The sequence below is a fragment of the Periplaneta americana genome, chromosome 4 (assembly GCF_040183065.1).
Source record: "Periplaneta americana isolate PAMFEO1 chromosome 4, P.americana_PAMFEO1_priV1, whole genome shotgun sequence".
Taxonomy (NCBI): domain Eukaryota; kingdom Metazoa; phylum Arthropoda; class Insecta; order Blattodea; family Blattidae; genus Periplaneta; species Periplaneta americana.
In genome coordinates, this window is record NC_091120.1 from 31,884,379 (window position 1) to 31,910,691 (window position 26,313).

Consider the following 26,313-nt stretch of genomic DNA (forward strand, 5'->3'; position numbering starts at 1 on the left):
ATACTGAAAGTGAATGATGTAAATTTTATAACTGTAAGATTATTCCAACTTGCTCTTTAAAATCTACCAGAGATACAAACAATTGCAATGATTTATCCTTACATGCATCACTCACGTGAATAGGTTCTCTATAAAAATACAATCTGCAAATTCTGTGTATTATATCAACAGCACAGAAGTAAAACGTTCACTGAATAATAAATTTAAAGAGGATACAGTGACGCCAAAATTTAGCTTGCTGAAGCTTGACAGTAAAATGGAAGAATGTCAGAAAGACAGAAAAACAAATCAGCTACAATGACAAATAGGACTGTTACTATAAACTGAACAGGACATGTTGAACAGTTAAATAAAATGCTGAGCCAGAATGTAATTTATTTCACCAGCATACCAAACACATTCCTCATACTACAATCACATCCTAGCCCTGCAATATGCAAAACACAGAACTCTAAAATGCCTGAAACTGTACACAACAAGTTGATCTACCATTTGTAATGACACTACAAATTATAATAGAATACTGTGATTGATGGCAATTTTATTAATTATTTCTCGTACTCTGTAAAAATGTTCATGGGATATCTGGTTAACTGCAAATTTTAGGTGTTCTAAATATTGACAACAAATGCAATACTTAAAAGTGAAGAGTAAAAATCAGTTTTGGTCCAGTTTCACACAAACCTTCCATATCCCTAATACAAGAGTTCAAATTACTCTTCCTCAATCTCACTCACACTTGGCTGCTGTTACTGTTAACACATCATGTTGGTATCACCATCTTGAGTCTGCTGCACAGAATCCTGTAAATCAGAAACAAAATATTGAAGAGACAAATGATCACCATTATACTCAAACACATTACGTCTATATCCAAAATGCAGCTTGTTAATAAAACGCTATGAGTTTCAAGGAACACACAATTTACTTCAGGTGTCACACAATAAAGAGGAATGTTACATGTGTAACTTACATGTTCTGCCATCTCCCGCATTAACCCTTAAGCAGTTGCACTTAACCACCCCACTCAAACCGTTACTATATAGAGTATGCGAATTCCGATTTTAAAAATGTTTACGGTTATTGTTACCTTACCAATAGGGATATCCTGAACTAGCACCAACAGATAGCGCACGTGTACTTTGTGTATGCATTTGTTTTTCAGTATATAAATATTGAGGATATACGTAGTGTATTAGTATATTAAATACTCTTAAAAACAACTAAAAATGGCAAATTTTTATGTTCCTATATGTAAAACCTGGGAAAGCTTTTTGTCTTCAATCAGATCCCGAAATATTCTGAATATATGCTTTAAACCTTAAAAAATATAAGTAATTAAATTGCGCCTCGAAAGTGCTAGCTATTAAATAAAAGTAACTACTTCAAGTAAGGAATTGCTGACTACAGTTTCATTTTGGAAGAGGAAAAAGAAAAATTAATAAAAACATATGCAACCTCGACAGTGAGCTATGTTAGCTTAGATTATATGCAGTAGTTGTAGGAGTCTCCAAAGTTTACGCCTGCAGTAAACTCTCGATAAACTGGGATGTTTATTATCCAGGACGATCCGTAGTGAAACCCATTTCGTGAAAAATGTTTTTAATGTACTGTACCCTAATTATTAAAACCATGTTTTAACTTCAAATTTTAAAAATCATCCTACATTGTATTCAAAACTGCATGTCCTTAACCTACAAAATGTATGACTAAGCTTGACACTACTACGATCATATTATATCATCCTATTAAAAATTGCATTTTTGATCTTTCTGCAGCTACAGAAACAAATACAAGGAATTCAATCTCGATAGACTCTTCCTTATAAAAAACACATTAGTGGCTGCATATCCTGTTTTCAGCGTAAGGTTCTTAAATACTAATGATTAAAGAGGGCAATATTCACCTTCAACATTCCGGTAGTTCCCACTTTTTATTCGTGCATCTCGTTCTCAGAGTTCTCATTTAGGTTCATGAACATTCAATTTACTTGTATCTATATTCTGCATACTGCAGATTTCCCCACCCATCTCGGGGAACTGCTCAATATTATACGTTATTATTTATTGTAAATTAAATTAAATTAAATTATGAGGTAAGAAAATATTGAATTATATTAAATTATACTAGGTTATACAAAATAATTATAAATATTATTTTGACACGCACAGAAAACCAACAAGCAGGAAAACGTAATCAACTGTAGCATATGACATAACATAGCCGTACAATATGTTGTGCCGCATGGAAAGCTCCTAGCGGTAAAACTTCACAGAAGATATCCCTATTCCAATAAAAGTACTGAAAGTTTCAGAAGTACAGGCTTACTGAATATTTAGTTACGAGCTCCGTAATATCTGACTGGGGTGTTCACAACACCCCACGTGACTACTTAAGGGTTAATCATTCATATAAGTAATTTATTAAACTTATTTCGTATAAGACCAGTTTAAAAAACTTTATAAATTAAAAAAAAAATTACATATAAATTTAACTAGTAAATAATACAGTAGAATCCCTCTTATCCGGCACCAAAGGGACTAGGCTAGTTCCGGATACGAGGTTTTGCTGGATAATTGAATAAATACAGGTATATAAAAAAAAAGTTTGTATTTCATGGTGCTAAATGTTGAAACTGCAGCCATGTAGAGCTTATTTCTCAGTCACTTACTTGCTCATAACTGGATAAACATAAAGTGAACTTTTTGATATTCCAACACATAATTCAAACTTCACTTAACAAAAAGAAATAAAAATCATTCCAACTGAACACGAAATATTACAAGTACCTAAATCATTTTTACTCTTCACACTGAAGATGATGGTGAAGTTTGTACATTGGCCAGACTGCTAACCTTCAGTCAGCTGTTCATAGTGTAATGTACATACTGTATATTAAGATTTTTTAAAAATATTATTTTCAAAATATACTACATACATATATAAGTGTTCTGCCCATGGGCAGGTCTTTCATTGCAAACCCAACCTTCTCCATCTTTCCAATTTTCTGCCTTCCTCTATGATTCACATATCTTAATGTTGTCTATCATCTGACATCTTCTTCTGCCCCAAACTCTTCTACCGCTCACCATTCCAAAATATACTATTGTGCAAAAAATACTGTACAATACACGTTTGTGAAATACATTACAAAATCTCGGAAAATGTAAAACTTGCTCTGCTAGTTTTTCAAGCTTTTCCCTCGATTTTGTAAAAAGCGCTTCCCAACCTTGTCTCGTAATATACTATTTCACAGTTTAATATTATTTTGTAAGTATTAAAAGGAAATATACCTGGCAATGGAAACTAACAGATGCCTTCTGATATTATAATCCTTGTTTGAGTGATGACAGCACTAATTATGACAGTATTGTATACATTTATCTAAATCAATTAATTAAGACACTGCAAATCGTTTACTGTCAAACCCAATGAGCTTGAATACAATCTATTCATTCATAACTATTACTTTCTTTCAAAAAAAAAAAATTATAGAAAACTTGTACATCCTACATGGAAAATAAATACGAATTCCACTGTAGCAAATAACAACAATTAATTATTGAATTGAATAGTTAATGCTAATCTCAGTAGCATTTTTTCAAGGCAAACATTTAATATTTTCTGGGGGGGAGGAAGCGGGAAACTGTCCTGTCATATACAGAAGCTGTGGCGAAAATGTTATCGTGTGCCAAGCCACAGTGTAACCTGCAACGTGCATAGCACCTATGGAGGGAGGTGAACATCCGAAGGAGAAGTGAAGCAGCTGAGCTGTCTGACTTATTAAGAGATTTTCATTTTCCTTATAATAATAATAATAATAATAATAATAATAATGATTTATTTTAGCTGGCAGAGTTAAGGCCGTAAGGCCTTCTCTTCCACTCAACCAGCAAAAAGTGTATATACATATGCATGAACTTACAAAGAATCCACAATTTGATTTAGATGAGAGTTACATGTATACAAAAGTTATTTACAAATTAAACAACAAAATACTATGAACTATTAATTAAATACTGAAATAAACTGTGTAGCAGAATTAAACTAAAATACATAGAATGTTAATATATTTCAAATAATATTAGATAATAGAAAGAGATTATTACGAGACAATTAAAATACAACACAATCAGGATGATGTCTAAAGAAAAAAGTAACAATGTAGTCAGTGATAGTTTAAATCAGTATGATTGGAATGAAATGCTAATAAGCTTATCTTTTAAGCTGTTCTTAAAGGTGTTTATTGTCTTGCAGCCCCTAATACTTTGTGACAAGGAATTCCATTGACGCGAGGTGGATATTGTAAAAGATGAGGAATAACAAGATGTTCTATGAAGAGGTATACTTAGCGTGCCACAGATAAGTGATCTGGTATTTACGTCGTGGTTAGAGTATAGATAAGAGAAACGAGACGAAAGGTAATTTGGTGTTGAAGTGTGCAGAATTCGAAAGAGTAAAGACAAAGAGTGTAAAGTTCTACGTTCTTTAAGTCGGAGCCACGAGAGACTTGGGAAAGGACGGTGATATGTGATCATACCTTATGTCAAGCACTTAAATATAATTTTATACAGTACAAAGCTGCAAACTAATATTTAGTACGTGTAATGAAGAAAGAAATGAACAATAAAACATAGGACACATTATCACAAACTAAAATTAATTGTCTTTAGAATGTCTTTGCGACAGAGTTTCAAAATCAGAAATTATGTCACTTACTGCCAGTCGTAGTTAATCACCAAGGTATTTGTCTGTCAGTCGTGATTTAAATTTGGTTTTTACTATTTTAATTGTTGAAAATAATTTTTCACAAACATAAGTTGTAGCGAACATGGCTTCAAAAGAGCAAGCGAAAGAACGAAGCTCCGGATATTTATTTTTTGGCTAAGATTTGAAAAGTTTAACATTTGTCAAGTCCTTACATCTAGCTTTCATTTAACAACACACTGTAAATCTGTGAGCTAACCGCATTATTCATACATCTGCTGAAAAAGGATGGACGTACAGAGATGACAATATAATAATAATAACAATAATAATACTTAATCTTTTAATGTTGTATAATGCTGTTTTATGTTACACAACCGTTTTCCTTGTAATACTTGCGAACAAATCATACATTTAATATTCTCATCATATTGGCAGCAAAAAAATGCAACCTCCCATCCTATTTGAAACTTTCGTTTTTGTAGAGGTATATGATGTCGAGAGAGACATTGCGACGATACGCCACTCGCAGGTCAGAGACAAATACAAATGGAATGGAGTTTGACTCCAGTGAGCAAGAGGGTGGAGATTGTGGGAGGTAGGAAGCAAGAGAAATGCATAGCTATCATTGCGAGCCACAATGTGCTCGGGAGTCACATTTTCACCACGAGTGATATACAGCATTATACATTAGTATAAATAGTACTGTAATATCCTACCTGGAACAAAGTCTGACTAGAAGTTCTGCTGGTTGGTCCAAATGGATTGATGTTTGTTTCATCCATACGGGGTGATGCACCCAGTTCACTTAAATGTGATAGCTGTTGTGTGAGGGCCATTGTGCCACCCTCTGCTACTGTCAATATCACCCAGATAACATCTGTAACGTATGAAAAGCAACTGTAGCATTAATTATACTCTAAAAATTTTTTTTGTTATTTCACAATGCTGTATCAACTAATAGGTTATTTAGCGTCGATGAAATTGGTGATAGATAATCTATACTAATAATAAATCTGTAGCCAACATTTTTCTGGTAATTTTCGATTTTCCAAAAATAATTAGTGTTAACATGTATAATTAATCATCCTGAAACCGAAAATCGCTTTTTTGAAATTTTTGTTTGTATGTCTGTCTGTCTGGATGTTTGTTACCTTTTCACTCGATAATGGCTGAACCGATTTATATGAAAATTGGAATATAAATTAAGTTCATTGTAATTTAGATTTTAGGCTATATGGCATTCAAAATACTTTATTTAAAAGGGGGGTTATAAGGGGGCTTGAATTAAATAAATCGAAATATCTCCCTTATTATTGATTTTCATGAAAAATGTTACATAACGAAAGTTTCTTTAAAAGTAATTTCCGATAAGTTTTATTCTACACAAAATTTTGATAGGAATGATATTTAATGAGATAAATGAGTTTTAAAATTACAATAACAATGCCATCTATGGCGCTGTACTGAAATAAAAACAAATGACTTCGTCTATAAAGGTGCGTACACACTTAACGAACGAACAACGAACGAATGATGAAGCAAAACTTCGTTGTTCGTTCGCTGTTTGAAGCGACGTACAAATCATCAGCAAATTGTCAGAAAACGTTCACATTCGCTGATTGTCCGCTATAAAGGCAGACGAAAATATAATTATAGCAAGTGCAGGCCTGTTTCATAAACACAGTAATAATATTAAGTAATAGTATTACAGTCATGAAAACAATTTTATTAACCGACTAAATTCTGTTTCATAAACGTTTTGCACGAGTCATAAAATACGTATGTACAGTAGCCAGATGATTTGAGGTTAACGCTGACAAACATAACCAAGTTGGTCTGCACTCTACAGCTATTTATATTATTCTCTCTGTTAACAGTTGTTGAATGAAATAAGTTTTGAAGTACTATCTTTAATAGCAACAACAGAGTAAATCGTAATATGTGTGAAGGTTTGGGAGACAATTTATTTCAGATAAGATTGTAAATCACTGCAACTCGAAGTTATTGTTTCTGTTATTTGATTCAGTTGATTTGCGAGTAAAAGAGACAATATGATAAATCTAAAATATTGTGAACAGATATTTATCATTCCTAATTGTTCACGTCTCTGCTGTTGTAAAGTTTGCAATTCCAAAAACAGTGTATCAGTGACAGAAGTGTGTGTGTGTGCGCGCGCGCGTGTCTGTAAAACTTGCACCTCGTTATCTAAAGAAGTACCATATGAAAATGTTAAGCAGTGAAAACTTTTGATGACAATATTGTAGCAGCCTTAAGGACAGTGTTAACGACAGGGTTGGTGGACCCTGCAAAGCGTCTTATGCAAGATATTTCAAGTTCCGTTATAATTCGGAATACTGCGCAAGTACTTATATAAAAAGGCTTAAAAATTATTGGTGCAAGCGTAAATAAATACACATAAAAATTACTCTTTTACCAAAAATAAATAAGTAATGCAATAACGACATAAGTACTTACGCGGTGAAGTCGTTCCTAGAAAATATCGTGTTTGAGTTTGAAGGTGTGGATGTTGTAGAAGATTAATGTTATGATGAAATTAATAAAAATACTGAAATTGCCTTAATGGGTTTTTATTGCTGATTATGTTGAAGTAGTATTTTCAAGAAGTTACCTGACTATACAAAATGCAAATATGTTCTAATTAGATATTGTGATGTGGAATTGTAAATACGGTACCTATAAATCTCTTAAGTTAATTTTAGTTTATGCCCTCAATAGGGGTGGTTTAAAGTAGTCCATATATTTTGTAATAGATCTACTTGTTGATATATGTCTGCAAAAGATTTTGACTCACCAAGATCTTCACAATGTTAATTAGTGAAGAGTATATATAGATTCAGGTTGTCACAAGTAAATATTGAAAAAACATTTCAATAGGTACAGAAAATATTAATACTATTGTATTTTGTGATGTAAATGTCCCATAGGCATATATTTCTGAACAATTATTATAATTTGAAAAATGACGAGAAAGGAGGGAAAAAACGTTAAGTTCAATCATTCAAATAACATAAAATAATGTAAAATATACAGTAATTACTTTCTAACAGTTCTATACTGTAATTGAATTTAATTTAGGTTTCACCCTTTCCAATTGTTCCTCTTTTACAATTAGATAAGATAGTTTTCATTTTCAGATTGGTCCACCTACATTGGCGCCTATGACAATTTGTAAGTATTTGTAAGTATGGAGAGGGATTTTGTTAGTAATTAATTTTGTCTCTGATGCTTTTTAAAATGGGGAAAAGACGTGAAACAGACTTGAAGAAACAGGGTTTTTTTGCGAAAAGTTCTCGAATTGAAAGGTCAACTATTTCATTATATTCGTAACTTTCTTGCATATGGTTGTAGGATATTCGTTGTCTAAAATTTCTTGGACGTCGGACAAACACTCCCTCTTCATCACTATTTGAGTCAGAATTATCCATTTCAAATGTTTTCGTGGTTTTATCTTCAAAATCTAACCCTACATTGGCATTTACTTTTTACAAATTATTGAACTATTACCGGTACTTAAAATACAGTCATGGAACTAACGTTAATATTATTAATAAATTTAATTATCTTTGCTGCTTTATGAAATACTTTAGTAATATTATTATTTATTTTAGTAATAATATGAGCGTTTACAATAATAAATACTATTATTAACTATTACTTTTATGAAACAGAACAGTAATAATATTACTTAATGTTATTACCTTTTTAGTAATGGTATTAAATTATTACTTTTATGAAATAGGCCCCAGGGGAAAGTTTCAGTACACGGATACCTCACTGACAATAATTATCTTAAAATACTAAAAAGAGAGATTTGTCTGTGTTTGTCGTATGCGCATTATGCTTACGAAAAGACACTTTTCAGTGCCAATAATTTATTTTGTGTGCACAAGGTTGGAACTTTGTTTTTTCTGGGCGTGAATTTGTCCAAAACATATGTTTATACGCGAATCAAGTTGACTCGTACACTTCATCACTTCCCATTCCAGATCTTTTTGTGGACTTCTGTCTTTCCCTGCGGAATAATGTCAGTAGGGATTCAATTTTCAATTTTCTTTTTGACTTCTGCTCCCTACAATAAACAAAAAACATGTATCCACTGAAAATAAATAAACAAAAATAATTTTCAAATTTTGCACGTGTTTGACTCGCCTATCTTGCAGCTGAACATCTTTCCAATAGGTTCCCAAACATCATGTTTTCTTACTTTATTGTGGCAAGTAGGATACTTGGGATTCCATGAAGTTTCCTGCTCCCTATATGCATTAATAAGATTTACTATAACAGCGTCTTCCGTCCACTCCAGTTTCGACATCCTGTTAGTGAAATTGAACTAAGCGCTGCGTTCTGCTACGAACTACAAGCTAGTGGCAAATCCCGTCCACAACGAATACCAACTTCCTTTGATGTACCGACAAGCGACGGATCACTTCCGAAGGCAAACCAAACGATCGGTTTGCCTTTGCTGCGACGTACACACATACCGATATCAATCAACGAATGCAATCGTTTGTCGTTCGTTCGTTGTTCGTTCGCTAAGTGTGTACGCACCTTAAGGGGCCTTGGACAACAACAATCGAAAGCTATTGAACACAGCCTACAGAGAATGTTTCTGTATTTGTATGAAGTAATATCGGAAGCTAATTAATTGTTTAATTATTATTTCACAATTGGAAAGTGTAGTTTCTCTAGAAGGACATAATTTTCTACAATGTTATTACAGTAACTTCTGAAATATATAGCAAGTAATATAAAGTATACACATTAAAACTAAATGATATGTCAATCTTCATTAAATTATGGTTGCATGTAATAACAATTAAGAAACATGTTAAAGGAATTGTCATTGCACCAAATGATTGCTCTCTGGACCAAAATGACCGCATTTTAATTATTTAAATACAACTTAAATTAAGTAACATATTAAACGATTTATCCTTCTATCAAACACGAATGTTCCCTGGATCAAACATCCTATTTCAATTATGTAATTACTTTACATTCATTTCTAACATGTGCAGTGGAGCGCACGGGTACAACTAGTAGGTAAATATATCAGATTAGATAGGTAAGGTAGATTAGATAGATTAAATTAGACAGATTAGAATATACTGTTTTCGCTGTAAGAAAAATCCTAATGTAAACATAAGCACGTGGCTGTCATACCTGTGATTGGCTCCCAGTCGAAGACTCACACGACGCAGGAAAATATAGTTCGTATTTGGAAACCATAATCTTATATTATTTGAATGTAAAAAATTGAATTCTAGTTGTTAAATACGATGAAACATATAACTTCACTCATATGTAAAACGATATGTAAAAGAAAAGCTACTTTTATATTTTGTTATGCACTACGAACGCGGATGAATACTAACAGTAATACCAAGGTAGTCTGTTCTTGTAACAAGCTGGCGTCACTTGAGCTCCTAGTTGTTCACATAAGCACATGGTACTATAGTATGGTTTCTGCACCCTCAACTGTCCATTGTGAAGACATAAGACTTAAAAATAATTTAATTGCAATAATTATAAAGTAAATGTTTCCTAAGCAAACGAATGCATAGTAGTGAGGTTAGGTCTACTTGACGAGTAACGGGAAATGTTAAACATGAAACAGAATGTACAACAGTAGGCGGGAACACGTATTGAGAATCTATGGCGCCAAACAGCGGCCAATGAACCCTCACTTCAGTCATGTGCTATTGTTTACATTAGGATTTTTCTTACAGCGAAAAGATTATAGATAGATTTAGATAGATATATAGGATTGCGAAATTTTGTGCACAGGCGAAGGAGAGTCCACAGGTTAATGCCCTAACCAGATCTTTGTTCTCGATGGTCGAGAAAGCAATAAAAAATCATCCAGACACTTTGTCACACCTCTATGTAACATTATGTACATATCAAACGTACCTCCAAAATATGAGCCAGTTGGAGTAGACATTCTCCACTTGCTCTCATAAATGCCAGGCTGATGTGGACTGACCATCTCTACGCTGAGATCCAAAGTGCAGCCAGGACCAACAGGTCGCACTGGCACTCGCTCTGCAGCACAGAGCTGATCGCCCCCACTAAACCGCAAGCAACATCCTGGTGGCCACACCTCATCACCAATATTCTGTATTCTCCAAGTCTTAGTGAATCTGAAACAGGACATATTATAATAAATCATAGTTTTCCAATAACATTTAAAACAATTACTTCCTACTGATATTTATAGACAAATTACTAGTGAAAATCCTATTTATTTTCACACAATTTTCCTTGCTTACTAGCACAGCTTTGTTTGGCCTCTCAATTGTTTTGTTTTTTGAGGCTAAAACCAGTGGCGGCTCGTGATAAAATATGTGTGTTCACAATTTTGTGTTCCAAAATCGAAGAGAATTTGAAATCGTACGTTTTTAGCCTAATATGAAATGTCATGATTTCAATGTTTCACTGTCGAAAAAACCGTATATAAATTCAAAACACATATGAAGGGTACACGGGAATAACGATCAAGGTCCATTTTAGAAAGTTTCGAGAAAAACGAATTTTAAAGTTTAAGCACTTAATACTTTCTTATGAGTGTATTTAATAGAAATTGACGTAGTGGAATGTCAAGAACGATGATTTCTTATTACTAGCTAGATCACATGATAGTACTTCTTTTCCACTATAAGATAGCATTATTAACTCAATTTCGATTTTTGATGGACCTTGATTGTTTTTCCCGTGTACCCTTCATATAATAATAATAATAATAATAATAATAATAATAATAATAATAATAATAATAATAATGAAACCTAGTCTCTTTATTTCCAATTTTTCCTGGAAAGCCAGTTTACCCAGTTCTTTACTCTTCAAAATTACTTGAACAGAGTTCATTGTTTATGTTTGTTAAAAATTAATACATAAGACAATTTACAAAAGTGTGTGTTCAGTAATATACAGTATTTTTATTCACAACACACTGATACACTATAGCCTATACCAGTACTGTAATCCCATTCGCATAGATTGATTACTATAAATACATGCCAGTAAATATTATTCTTGAATAATATACACCACCATACATATATTTAAATTCATACCACCATCACATTCAGCCAGCACATCTTTGAAAGCCAAACTACTATATGCTATATGCTGACACTGAAGCATAGTAATTCACAAACTACACTCTCATAGCAGCACTATACACACATCCACATAAAGTAAACGTTCCGACAGTGAGATGCTGACACCTGCAGGCTAAAATATAGACTTATTAAATTTTCTCCTCGAGATATAGCATGTAAACTATAGGCATCGATGCACCTCACATCTGTAGGATAGATTCACTGTTCATTTAATGCTTTGTGCTCTTGACGAGTCATAAGCGGCCAGCGAAAGACAATTTTCTCCCACGCATGCGTGAAATTTCTGTAACCTTCTTGAAAAGAGCACGGCTTGTATGTGAACGGATGTTGCCAAGTTTACATAAGAAGTTTATGCAAGATGCGGGAAGGTTAAAATACTCGATCCTGATATTATACATCCCCACTACGCCAATACGGTATTAAATAATAAAACTAGTCGTGCATTAATGGAAACAAGGTGTTCACGTGCTCTTGTGCTCTTATTGACACACCACCACTGGCTAGAACTATTTAATAGATCTCATCACCTACTGTAAAGTCAGTGGCGGCCTATTGACTGAGGCAAGTGAGGCCGGGCTTAAATGAACTCAAATTTTGTTTACGTTACATATGTATTTGAAGGAAGCATTAGCATTGTAGAAGTATTCGAAAACTTTGTGATGTATATATAGATGTCTTCTTCTACATTTCGTATGTTTTCGCGGGTTTTGAGGTAGCACTTGAAATGCTGCAACTGAGGCCCAATTCTTCTGGCCTGGCTGGTGTCCATCCACTCATTCTCTTTGTCCCATAGACCGGTCTCTTGTCAATGGTCGTCTGAAGAGTGGGAAGGGATGGGGATAAGGAAGTTGGAGAAGTAGTGTTGGCTGTCTTCCTAAATAAGATGCGAATCACATAAGAATTCTCACTGTCTAGCAGGCGCGAGTCCACACTGTTCTCTTCTCTTGTGTCTGTTTATGACTTACACGAGGGTGTTGTACTATTGTACTTCACGACTAGCACAGTAATGAGTGTGGTCCAGTGTTATTGTGTATTCGGGGAAAATGGAAATTGAAACAGATGCGAGCGATGATGATGATGATGATATAATTAATTCATTGTTAAGAATATCAAGAAAAAATTATATTTAAGGATGGGAAGTTTAAATAGAGACAGACCTACGCCATCACTGACAATTTTTACTTACTTACTGGCTTTTAAGGAACCCGGAGATTCAATGCCGCCCTCACATAAGCCCGCCATTGGTCCCTATCCTGAGCAAGATTAATCCATTCTCTATCATCATATCCCACCTCCCTCAAATCCATTTTAATATTATCTTCCCATCTACGTCTCGGCCTTCCTAAACGTCTTTTTCCCTCCGGCCTCCCAACTAACACACTATATGGATTTCTGGATTCGCCCATACGTGCTACATGCCCTGCCCATCTCTGCAGTTCTGTATTGTGTAACTTTCTCCATTCTCCTGTAACTTCATCCCTCTTAGCCCCAAATATTTTCCTAAGAACCTTATTCTCAAACACCCTTAACCTATGTTCCTCTCTCAAAGTGAGAGTCCAAGTTTCACAACCATAAAGAATAACCGGTAATATAACTGTTTAATAAATTCTAACTTTCAGATTTTTTGACAGCAGACTGGATGATAAAAGCTTCTCAACCGAATAATAACAGGCATTTCTCATATTTATTCTATGTTTAATTTCCTCCCGAGTATCATTTATATTTGTTACTGTTGCTCCAAGATATTTGAACTTTTCCACCTCTTCAAAAAATAAATTTCCAATTTTTATATTTCCGTTTCGTACAATCAGAAATATAATTTTAAAATGCAGGTTTTCAATGCATCCTGGCACGGGCAACATAAATGGTTATGTGGTATGTGAAGGAGCGCAGTTTCAACCTCTTGTATAAATAGAAACTTATTTAGTGAGTGACATTTTCAATAATAATAATAATAATAATAATAATAATAATAATAATAATAATAATAATAATAATAATATTCTGTACAGGAGGTAGACCTATGTAAACTAGTTACATAAGGCCTCGCTGAGGATTTCTGTCACGGCCGCTACTGTGTAAAGTGTTGTCATTGCATAATGTAGGCCTACAGTTGCAGGAGTTCAATATTTTGATGTGGCGTAAGTAGTGTGCCAAGAAATCATGTTATGTCCAGTGCAGATTCCAAATTTTTATTTTCCTTCTTGTAAATGTATCAATGGTTTCTATATGGGCTCACTGTTCATCTCGAGATTTGCGTTCACTTTCATCAAGGAATTTTCCATTGTGTGGAGCTTTGATTATCGTAGTTTCTATCAATCATTGCTCATTATTTAAAAACATTAAATTAAATCATCGAAATTCTATTAATTCTCATATCTGCCAGATCATAACCTGGATAAAAAAACATTGCACAGTCTCTAGCATCCAGTCACGTACCAAAATATTTTATTTCGTAGGTATCTAAGAGCAAGTCAGCCATGAATATCAATGTCAAAGTTGTTAGCAACAGGACCTGCTCTCTCTATACAATGATTCGGAAAATGTCCCTTTAAATAATTTCTACAGTTTAAACCGAAATGTGAGGATGCATCACCATGTTGAAAGATCTTGTTTCTCCGGATATTAATATGAAATTAGGTGCTGAGGGTGTTGCTCCTCATACAGTAGATTCGCCTTGCCAAATTAGCATTGTCGTAAGCTGCTCCAAATGCCTTATGTATGTCTGCAAGATCAATATTTGTATACTGATGCATTTTAATACCATGAAATTAAACAAACAGATCTCACAGACGATATATTGTGACATACAACAACAAACTAACTTCAGTTATATTTCCATGGTAACAAGAACAGCTGAAACATAAATAGAGCCATAATGTGAGTGATGGGCTCTTGTCTTTTATACGAAGCATTTTCAGACGCTACTTTATTAAGAAAAAATGTTTATTTTCATGTCCTCTATCACATTAGAAAATTAGGAATAGTTATTCTGTTACACCCTGTATATTACACGTTTCAAATTAAGAGAGTGTTGATTGGATTTTTCACAGCAACACAAAGCTTTAAAAAGCAGTGTTCTCAAAACTTCAAATTTTGAGTTGTTTCCCTTTTGAACTGGCACGTCGATATGCGATATTTATTCTGGCTATTAGGTAAAGAAGGAGAAACTCCATGAATAATTCTAAAGGGTCTAAAAGGAGAAACTTCAAGGATAAATCTGAAGGGTCTAAATTAATAACAGTTACTGAAAAGGAGTCAGTTTTTACAAATTAATTTATCGCACACATGCCACACCTGCGTGGTTCAGTCGGTTAAGGTGCTTATTACCAGTCTGAAGTTGCGCTCGGGGCAGGTTCGATCCCCGCTTGGGCTGATTACCTGGTTGGGTTTTTTTCCGAAGTTTTCCCCAGCCATAAGGTGAAAGCCAGGTAATCTATGGCAAATCCTCGGCCTCATCTCACCAAATACCAACTCGCTATCACAATCTCATCGAAGCTAAATAACCTAGTAGTTGATACAGCATCGTTAAATAATTAACTATAAAAATACACACACACGCACACATCTCGGGATTATGTCACAGATCTCGACCTCAGTTTACCCTCACTTAGCTAACTCCAGATCAAATTCTTCTCTAACTCTGTCACAAACCCTGATATACCGCTACTACAGGTAATGCATTTTTTTTATTTGTATTACTTTTATTCATTTTTTCAGTTTTCCAGATGTTGGCACTACTGTATCTGCTATTACAATGGGCCCTAGAAGGAGATTTCACAACTACTAAACCGTTAACAGGTGTGTGTGAAATAAAGTACAAAATTTAAAAATAAAAAATTATGGTCTATTTAATGACACTCGCAACTGCAGTGGTTATATCAGCGTCGCTGGTGTGCCGGAATTTTATCCCGCAGGAATTCCTTTACATGCCAGTAAATCTACTGACATGAGCTTGTCGCATTTAAACACACTTAAATGCCATCGATCTTGGCCGAGATCGAACCCGCAACCTCAAGTATAGAAGGCCAGTGCTATATAGACTACGCTACCAAGGCTGACTTACAAAATTTATGTTGTTCACATAATAAATTCTGTAACGATTCTACTGACTATAAGCAATCTGTTCCAGCATTACTGACCATGCCGCATCAAGTCTCGAACCGATGGACATAAAAAACAAGTAAAGATGGCTATGCAATGTATTCCGAAATTATCCCTGGATCAAAGACTTTGGTAGCTTAGTAAATGTTGAAGCAAAATATCAAGTTAAAGTGAGTAATGTGTTTGATCAGCAAATAAATATTTTTCCTGGATCAAAGAACTTTCCCTTGCACAAAAAAAAAAAAATAAATAAATAAATAAATAATAATAATAATAATAATAATAATAATAATAATCATCATCTCTGACACATCGAGTACGAGTGACCAGTCTCCTGCAACAGATGCCTTAATGATTTATGGGGTGACTACTGCAGTCATTTCCAAAAATCCACAGCAACTGCCGGAAGTGTAGATGAATGATGCTTGCCGGTTTCACTCACAAGACGTCCAGTTGTTTCCAACTTGCCTACCAACGCCAATATTGTGATCCTGTCTGGACAATCGTGAACACTAAATTCCCTCTGATATGCCCTTTGCATCGCTATGACCAAGTTCATTTTCCAGTAGTTTTTGACAAGGAATAACCATTGCTGTAGTATGTACTGCATTTTGAATGACAGCTGTATTATGTACTGCATCTTGAATGACAATGATAAAGAATGGCGCGTGAAACGACAATGAACAAGCTGCAAGTTACAGCTTCAAGAACTCCTGCGTTGCGAAACAGCTTCACTGCGCCATCTCGTGATAAACACTTAAAGCTCCCACATGACATGAATGAAACTCTAAGTACTCCCATATAATTTGAAAGATAAATGAAACATATCAATGTATTCCTGTTCAAATGAATGAATAAAGAAAATCATGAGTTTTATATTAATCACGCTGTGTAACAATTAAAGATCATGTTTTAATTGTTGGAAAACTTACTGACCCTTCCAAATTCGATTCATATCAAGAATATTGAACGGCTGCATCTATATATATTTAGCAAGTAAGAAAATTGTGGAAGAACTTACAACAAAATATCAACGAATCATGATCAATAATGAAACATTACAACTCAGACCTTTTCTCACTAAATATAAGAGTAATCCTATTCAACATGTGCCCTGTAATTCCACATTGTTTAACTGAAAAAAGTTTACTACAATTCGATGTCAAACCAAAGTCTTCCATTGAATATATTAGGGCTGGTTATCTGTCCCAGGATTCTTCCATTAGCTACTCAGTTTTCGACGACAAATGTATGTTCAACCTGCAGATTTTGAAAAAACTTCCGGGCACACTTCCGTACAGGGGCAGTGGCATTTCCTCTAAGGTTAGAGCCAAGTTTAGGTGTGTGTGTGTGTGTATTAATCGATTAGGGGCTATAAAATATGGTGAAACGAGCGTTGAGCGACTTCCGCCGATTTTGGAATAGACATCGACGCACTTGAACTGCCAACATAGAAAACAAAAAAATCACACTCAGTCTCTTTCACCTTCATCTTGACGGGATAATAAAAGCCTAAACTAACCTAACCTAAGTGTGTCGGTGTCTATTCCAAAATCGGCGGAAGTCGCTCAACGCTCGTTTAACCAAAAATATTGAGACTTGTATGACTTTTTCGATTAATACATACACCTAAACTGGGCTCTAACTTTAGAGGAAATGCCACTGCTCCTGTACGGAAGTGCGCCCTTCAATTATACTAAATACCGATCAGGTAACCTTAACTTCTGACCAGATTCCCTCTGGACTGGATGATATGCTTGAAACTGTGTTGTAATCAACTGAAACTGTGTTGTAATCAAAGATGCACAAGATATCTCTAGTACTCTAAACGATAACGATGCTAACTCCCTTCCTTCTGCAGACCAACAGAACTTACCAGAAGAATCAGTCTGTACCAAGAAAGTTCTTTGAACTTCCTGAAATTAACAATATTTCACACACTCAGTCTGCACTTGAGTTTATAAATACAGAAGAATTTCTACCCTTACCAAATAGGCTAAGCCCAAATAGAAACAAACAAAGGAATGCTACGAGAGCAGTAACATTTAGTGACTTTACCACTCAAATTACTGATGACTCTGAAAAACTAACATTTTAGATGATGATGCTCCTACCCAAAATTTCACGCAAAAAGAAAAGTCCAAACCTCCTAAAAAGAATGTTAAGTCTCGAAATAGTCTACCAAGTATTGACAAATCTCTACTTCCAATTAGAACAGTAGTAGAATCACCACCTTATGACTATGCCCTAAACTTTCTACAGCTTAAAAGTTTCTATGAAAATGCTGTAGGAACAAATGATATTCTAGACGTAGCCAAATCTCATATCTGACATCGAAGGTCTGATTGATACTCTTCAAAAACTCTACCCACATTTTAAATCTCAGAATATGAAAAATAAAACCACGAGAATCCTTGTGACAGTAGCGCTCTAGAACATAATACAAATCACAGAAAAAACAACTTCACCTTTTCTCTCTTACAACTTTAATGGATACATTCCTGCTTAAATAGAACATAGATGGCTTCTGGCCTCATTATGAATATATTCAGCAGCTAATTACAGGTAAGACTGCAAAGTGGTGCTTACATGTGAAGGCCTACATACAAGCTTTCGGCTTGTACTCATATCGTTAAAAAATTATACGAGCTATTTTTTAAGTCATAACCATATGCTTGCATCTCAAACTGATCAGTTCGAATTACGAAATTCGAATAGTAGTCCTCCACAGTAAAATGGTAGAACTGATTAATTTATAATAGTTCAATATAATGGAAAGAATAATCCTCGTAATAAAGTTGTATGAAAATTAATGCCCATACAAGTAATGTCGGAAATTATGTAGTAAGGATCCAGGGTACATACATAACCAAATATGTGTAGGCCTATATATATTTCAATTAAATTTTCATAGTTTTCTTATGAATGACATACTGTCAGCCTCTTCACACTTTAACTGGAAATTATGTTCCCTGGACCCCAACTATGAAATGATGGCTGTTTGGCCGATGCAAAGTCTTTGTGTAGTATGCCTTAACAAGATACAATTTATTTTTAATGTATCTACGTCTTTACAAGCTACTTTTCCAACTCCAAGAACATTATTTACTTACTTTGTACATGGTGGTATACTTTCACCCTCTCCAATAGTTACATCTTTCACTAATGACATTGAAGGCAATTTATACGGAGATTCGAAGTCAAAGTAAGAGCAAACTGCACCCTGTAAATTCCTAAAATAAAAAAAGTTCAATATTAATGTCATGACGATACCAAAATGTGAGCCATAACTTCCTTGTAAACTAACAAGTAACTTATAAAAGCTATAGTGATCTAGGGTTGTGTACTTAAACCGTTTTACCATAAATTTGGTCCACGGTAAAATACTAATTTTTACTCCAATTTTATTATACTGTATTTTTGGTTCAGGGAAAATACTCATTTACGAAAACACTAATTTTTTATTCACTGTTCTATAGTAGTGCCGTTGCTCACTATAGCTTAAAATAAATGCATAAACAGAAGTCAATAGAAGAATCAAACACTATTTACTATTTGGAGTACGGTTCAATGTCACAGGTTACCGAGCAACGTCAAGAATTGTCAAGTACACGTACTAAATCATGCGCCCTATAAAATTGCATGACAACTATCTCAATGTGTTTCGATGCACCTACCAGTTATTCATATCCAAGAAAAAGGCAGCAGCTGCTTCATTTAAATTATTTCCAACCAACATTTGCAACTGCTTTACTAATTCATCCCTATCTGTTGTACCCATACAGCTGAATTGCTGCAGTAGAGTTTGATCTACATCGTTGTCTACGTCCATAATTATGTTTCATTAATTATGTATTCAAATTATAATAAAGGCCCTTGCACAAATGTTCAATATACAATAACAGGAATTAATGTTATAACTGAAGTTAAGTTAACATTTGTTACACAATGAATTTGCAAGATCACAGTCATTTATTCCTCATAACTGATCTACATTTGTTAAATGAACACCTTGCTCCTTGAGATAAACGAGTACAGTCACAAAGATAATATTACAGTATCAAAGATGACCTATCACAAAATTTTACAACCAAAAATGTCCTAATATACCGAATTTATACCAGAATAAAACTTAAGTATTTCATACTATCATATTATACTGCAATCTAAACAAATACGCGTTGTATTTTATTACATTAATATTCAACTCCAAGAATATTGATCTGTGTCCAATAGAAAGTAGCCAAGTAATGTCAGCATTCGACACTAGAGGACACTAGTCATCCCACACTGTGTTGACGTCACCATAACATTGTTGCGTTCGTGTCTTACGTCGTCTGCTGCATTATCAATCAAGCTTACGACAAGCGTAGAACACTAGTTCAAAAGTAGAATAGAGTTCTGTGATTGAACATTTGTCGCGAATAAAATTTTATTCAGGATTTTATCACTAATTTAAAGATTGACAAGCGTGTGTTTAACTCGAATAGCTTATTAACTGCCTCAATGCGAGGGCTATACATTTTATTATAGTAAAGCTAAAAGCGCCTTGAAATATACTTCGTGACAATCAAAGTAGTAACATTTAATACCGGTACGTTACAATGAGAAGTGAACCATTACTATTAGCATATTATGTGAAATGATAGGACTCAGAATTGAAGAAAATATGAATTCTGAAATTATTGTGTTCAAGACTGGGGGTTCAGATAGGAAGATCGCACCACGAGCGAAGAGAAAACTATACAGTGAGGAGCTGGAATCAATGGACAACAAAGATGGAAATGCGTGTGCTAAAAGACGAAATACAGAAGAAAATGAATGTAATTTGAATAATGGTGGTCTTCAAACAAGACTCGAAGTAGTTGTCGTTAATGGGAAGTGGGATACAAGCCAAACGATTCCTTCAATTATTGCTGAGATGCATAGCGTAGATTTACAGGATCTAGATGTTGTGAATGAGTTTTGTGTTCCTTGGAGTGAAAGCAGTGGGACAGAAATCAGTATAGAAGATGAGAACAGTATATTTAAACAATGCACTCAACGGGCTACATTTATGGAATCCGATCTTGAATTTTCTACTGATTCTCACAGCACAAGTGGCGAATCAACTCCATTCACAATGTCTGATACAGATTCCAGACGTACAAACGACTCAGAAAATAATTGTGATGAAAACCTTTCGTGGCTTATAAATTTTAAAGTCGATTCATTGTTTAACGCAGATGAAATCGGACACGACCACAATTACCAAGGAAGAGAGAAAGAAGGCTCTGTTTGTGAAGGTAAGTGACAACGATTTTAATTTACGCTACTACCTCATTTCATGTTGGGCATGTAACGAGAAGAAATCAGCACGATTAATGGAAATATTAATAGGCCTATGGTTGCTCTGCTGGTTTTTATCATAAATATATTTAATTTTAATCCATTACAGTAATTATTTACAAATACTGTTGTTTTCTTATTGTTCTGTGCTCTGAACTAAAATCATTGTTATTAATTTTTAACTTCATTAATTTCATAATAATATGCATAATAACAATTAACTATAATAATTATGGTCTATTACCCGAGTAATTCTTCCTAGAGTTCTCATAACAATGAGCCACAGTCTCTGTAAATAATTATAATGCTATACGTGAAAATTTAAAAACAATGTAGGCCTAACCAATCAAATTTTTTATGAATAAGTGCACGAATAACTTACGTACGAATTGCAAAACATCGGTTGTAACGAAGGACTGACTACTGCGGTATTAGTGATAGGATTGGTAATGTGAATTTATTCTTTTATGAAAATATTGTAGTACGTATCATAAATTTAATATGTTCTTAATACACTGTTCATGAACTTGAAAATGCAACTAAAATAATGCAGTTATTAAAACTCGCGTTATTTCAGTAAGAGATGCATTGTAAAATATCTGACACTTCTTTTAGGTACCTACATTACTTACTCCTGGGCGTTAAGGGTCTCTGAGAACTTTAGCCTCCTTTGTAACTGTAGCCCATTCTTTCCTGTCCTCAGCCTTCTTTCTCCAACTCTTAACTTCAAGACTTCCCAAATCCTCTTCTATTTCATCAATCCATCTTGTTCTTGGTCATGATACCGTCTCTTCTTTTTTCCCCATTAAGCGTCACTCATCCTTAGGCCTGCATGTCCCACCCATTCCAATCTCTTCATCTCAATGTCCGCAACTAAACCCAAATCTTAATTGATCATTTTGATCTTACTCTCCATGTTCCGTATTGCATAGCAGGTCCATATATTTTACGTAAAATCTTCCTTTTCCAGGTGTTTAATCTTAAAGCATCCCCTTGAGTAATGGTCCATGTTTCGCTTCCATAAGTTACAATACTTGGTTTTATATATTTTTATTTTAACTTCCTTGCTTACAGAGCGCTCTAGATCTGAAAATAGGTTGCAGACCATAATACCATCTATTTCCAGCAGCTATTTTTGACTTTATTTCCTTTCCTATGTCATTATTTGTTGTTATTAAGGCTGTACCGTACTCTTTATTCCACCAACCTCCATAATTATATTTTGTTTTAACTTCGTTTATCTTTAGACCAGCTTTTGTTGAGTTTTTTTTATTTCATTGTTACTTCTTTGATCGCTCTCAACGATCGTCCCAATATCATCAGCGTATGCTAGGTATTATATTGATCTATTGAAAACTGTTCCATTTGGATTCAAGGCAACATTTCCTACTACTTTTTCTAGTATGATATTAAACAACAATGCTGATAACGATAATGCTTAGACCTCTTCCTACCTTAAAAGGCTCTGTTAAGAGTCCTCGTGGTAGGCTGTATTACCGGTAGTAGACTATTTACGCAGAAACTACGTAAAACTTCATTTATCCTCACAATGCATAGGGTAAATTGTTCAATTCGAGGCAATTCTTTAGTCTTTTTTTTTTTTGCGTTAAAGGCGAGTATTTCGCCTGGACCACAAATAATACAAATCTGTGAATAAAAGATATTTTCCTAAAAGATGAGAATTTCCCCTGGATCAAAAATACAATACAAATGGAGTAGTCGACGTGGATGGCGCAATCGGTAGAGTGCTGGCCTTCTATGCCCAGGGTTGCGGGTTCGATCCTGGTTCAGGTCGATGGCATTTAAGTGTGCTTAATTGCGACAGGTTCATTTCAGTAGATTTACTGGCCTGTACAGGAACTCCTGCGGAACAAAATTCCGGCACATCGATGACGCTGCATTATCCAGTGAAATTTATAAGCTTGTACTTGCTATTTGGGAAAAGGAAATTGTACCAAGGCAATGAGAGGAGTCCATAATTGTACCTATTTTTAAGGACTAACTGTAGTAACTTTCGAGGAATATCACTTTTGTTAACGTCGTACAAAATTTTGTCCAATATTCTTTTGAGAAGTTTAACTCCATATGTAGATGAAATTATTGGGGATCATCAGTGTGGTTTTAGGCGTAATAGATCGACTACTGATCAGATTTTTTGTATTTTTGGGGAGGCCGAGACGTAGATGGGAGGATAATATTAAAATGGATTTGAGGGAGGTGGGATATGATGATAGAGACTGGATTAATCTTGCACAGGATAGGGATCGATGGCGGGCTTATGTGAGGGTGGCAATGAACCTCCGGGTTCCTTAAAAGCCATTTGTAAGTTGTAAGTTGCGAGCTTCGTTAAATAAAATGTAATTTAGGCCTACAATTTACAAATGGAGTAAAAATTGGTATGGTATTTTATCGTGGACCAGCAGCATAAAAACAGAGTACTTTCCCTGGATAATATTAGCGGCACAGACACTTCCGACATGACATATGGTACTTCGCTTCCTTAGTTGCGGTGATCATCGAGGCGTAACCTCTTTTATTACTGTGGGGGGAAAATATTAACAGTGAGTGTTTAATGGCATATTATTATATTATAATACTACACTGAAGGAATTATTTTAGATTAATTTTACGAGGCAAGTTATCTGGTAAGGATGCATAAAATATGTAGACATAATGCAGTTAATTTAAAGCTATTATTAAAGAACAACACAAAGGATGCTTTACATCAAGTCGGCCCTGAAATGTTTATTTTGATTTTAGGTTAATCACTTACGAAATTGTTAAATAAAACAATGCTCATTTATGGCCGTAAAAGTATATGTTCAGAGTATTACAGTAATCGTTTAACTCGAAATTATGCCTCAAGTCGAAATCGTATTCACTAAAGTATTAAACTTAAAAAGACTACATAAGATACGTGATACAAGCCGTTTATAGTACATTATGCAACGAGCCTATAATGATAGTAATTAAGAAGCTCATAAACATCCATACTCGCTTCTTAATTACCATTATAGGCGAGTTTCATACGACATTTTGTGCTCGACCATATTTCTAACTTGAAATTATTCAGATGTATACATTTTATTTGTATCTGACAAGATCGGAAGTGACCTCGTTCTAGGTCGTGAATTGTGAGATGTGCGCAGACGCGAAAGTATTGATTTTTTCCGAGGAACAATAATGTCATTGACCTTGATGTAATCCCGTTAAACTTGATATAACTTTGATTATTGAATTCGACATTGAAAAACGAGATGACAAATTGAATTTATTTGAATATTATTTACAATTAACGCTAATTATTATAGTAACAGAACATAATCTTCGGCGATAGTATTGGATTTCCAGCCTCCGTGACTTTTCGCAAATTCTCTTGCGATTGCATATCCGAGAATAATCGATACTTGCGGTTTTATAACGGTACAAAGCTGACTTGTCATTGGCTGAACACCTGTAAGCTGAGTTGTGATTGGCTGAACACCTGTACTTTAATGAGTAGGTGTACTTTAATGACATGCATTAAAGGACTGCTACCAGGTGTATAATTACTACATTTCGGCATGGTCGAGCATAAAGATATTTATTAAGAAAGGCATAAATGCTGCAGGTTGGATTTTATAATCTAGCACACGTAGAGTAAATATTATATCAGGATCAACAGAAGTAGGTTATAGTAATTATTGTTAATATTCCTTTTTCATGATTTTATGTTATGATAAATCTAGATCTGTAATTAACTGTGTTATTAATTATTGTTCTGTGCACGTAATCACTTCTTATTATTAATGTTCACGTTCGTATTATTACTTAATAATAATAATAATAATAATAATAATAATAATAATAATAATAATAATAATAAATGCACCTGACGACTGACTAGTGTAATATGTAGCTGGTCGGCGATTTATGTAATGCAGAGGGAAAAGAACTGGCCATTCTACCCCATTATCTCCTGGACTAGTTGCCTCATAAGTGGTGCCTTCTTGGTATCCTTTGTGAGGTTCAGATCTGTCTTCAGACAGTTGACTAAACAACAACTTACTTACTTGGTATGTGGATAAGCTTCAGGGCTTCTACCGCGTTGTCTTGGTGTTACTGGCTGACGTTTCGACCGCTGTGTTGTGGTCATCTTCAGAGCAGTTGTTGGATAAGATGACCACAACACAGCAGTCGAAACGTCAGCCAATAACACCAAGACAACGCGGTAGAAGCCCTGAAGCTTATCCACACACCATGTACACCAGCCGCGGAAGCCTACGCGAACACTTAACTTACTTACTTATGGCTTTTAAGGAAGCTGGAGGTTCACTGCCGCCCTCACATAAGCCCGCCATCGGTCCCTATCCTATGCAAGATTAATCCATTCTCTATTATGGTCAAATGATTGACGCTCTGTTTCCCGAAGAGCAATTGCATAGACTTCTAATGTCATAGACCCCCGGAGTTGCTGAAATCTTGTCGAATTCAACGCTGCAATTTTGGTTTTGGATAGAAGGCTAGGTTTTCTGATTATCATCGGCGGAAGCAACATTTACACAAAATTCCCAAATACCTGGTCAAAGGACTATAATGTATTTCCTTTCGCGCACACACAAACACAATTGCACACACTAAACGTAGCGATTTTTAAACTTGCCTTTCCTCACAATGTCTCGAGGCAGACTTATAAGTTTACTTAAATTAAAATTGATCATTGAAAAAAATAGGCAGGTACTGAAATATTCTGTGCAGTATTTATTTAACTTCATCTTAATTAAAGGCAATAGGAGTCTTTTTCATGATCAGGGAAAATTAAAAACATTTAACAATTTATGAGAAGGACCGTGTTCCATTAGTAATTACGGGGATTTAATCAGAAGGTTTGAGAAAACTGATTTTGTTGTTAATAATAAATCTGAAAAACCACTGCTGTGGTGCTTCAGATAAGTAATGAAATAAGTTGAAATAATTATTATGGAATTAGTAGTGTCTGTAAAACATAACCTTCATGCAAGATGGTACACTGCACCATATCTAC

At 34.6% G+C, this 26,313-nt stretch overlaps 2 protein-coding genes across 2 annotated transcripts in view; one reads left to right on the plus strand and one right to left on the minus strand.

Annotated features, from left to right (window-relative positions):
• Positions 1–358: 358 nt before the first annotated feature.
• On the minus strand, positions 359–19,977 carry LOC138697667 (protein ILRUN). The gene is made up of 5 exons (XM_069823112.1): positions 19,640–19,977; positions 19,076–19,195; positions 10,645–10,874; positions 5,427–5,587; positions 359–803 (listed from the first exon to the last, which is right to left on the minus strand). The coding sequence occupies exons 1-5, from the start codon at positions 19,792–19,794 to the stop codon at positions 756–758; spliced, it is 714 nt and encodes a 237-aa protein (XP_069679213.1). The 5' UTR covers positions 19,795–19,977; the 3' UTR covers positions 359–755.
• A 352-nt stretch (positions 19,978–20,329) lies between these two features.
• Positions 20,330–26,313, plus strand: part of LOC138698783 (uncharacterized) — a 42,929-nt gene continuing 36,945 nt past the window's right edge. The window contains exon 1 of the mRNA XM_069825007.1: positions 20,330–21,247. Within this exon, the coding sequence (XP_069681108.1) occupies positions 20,605–21,247 (643 nt within the window). The 5' untranslated portion in view covers positions 20,330–20,604. The remainder of the gene's footprint in view (positions 21,248–26,313) is intronic.

What these genes read in the sequence shown, in the direction of transcription:
- LOC138697667 (XM_069823112.1), bottom strand. Translation starts at nt 19,794, where the DNA reads ATGGACGTAGACAACGATGTAGATCAAACTCTACTGCAGCAATTCAGC. An exon ending in TTCTTGGATATGAATAACTG is followed by an intron (nt 19,196 to 19,639) that starts GTAGGTGCATCG and finishes TTTTTATTTTAG; the next exon opens with GAATTTACAGGGTGCAGTTT. An exon ending in AGTATACCACCATGTACAAA is followed by an intron (nt 10,875 to 19,075) that starts GTAAGTAAATAA and finishes GTCCTGTTTCAG; the next exon opens with ATTCACTAAGACTTGGAGAA.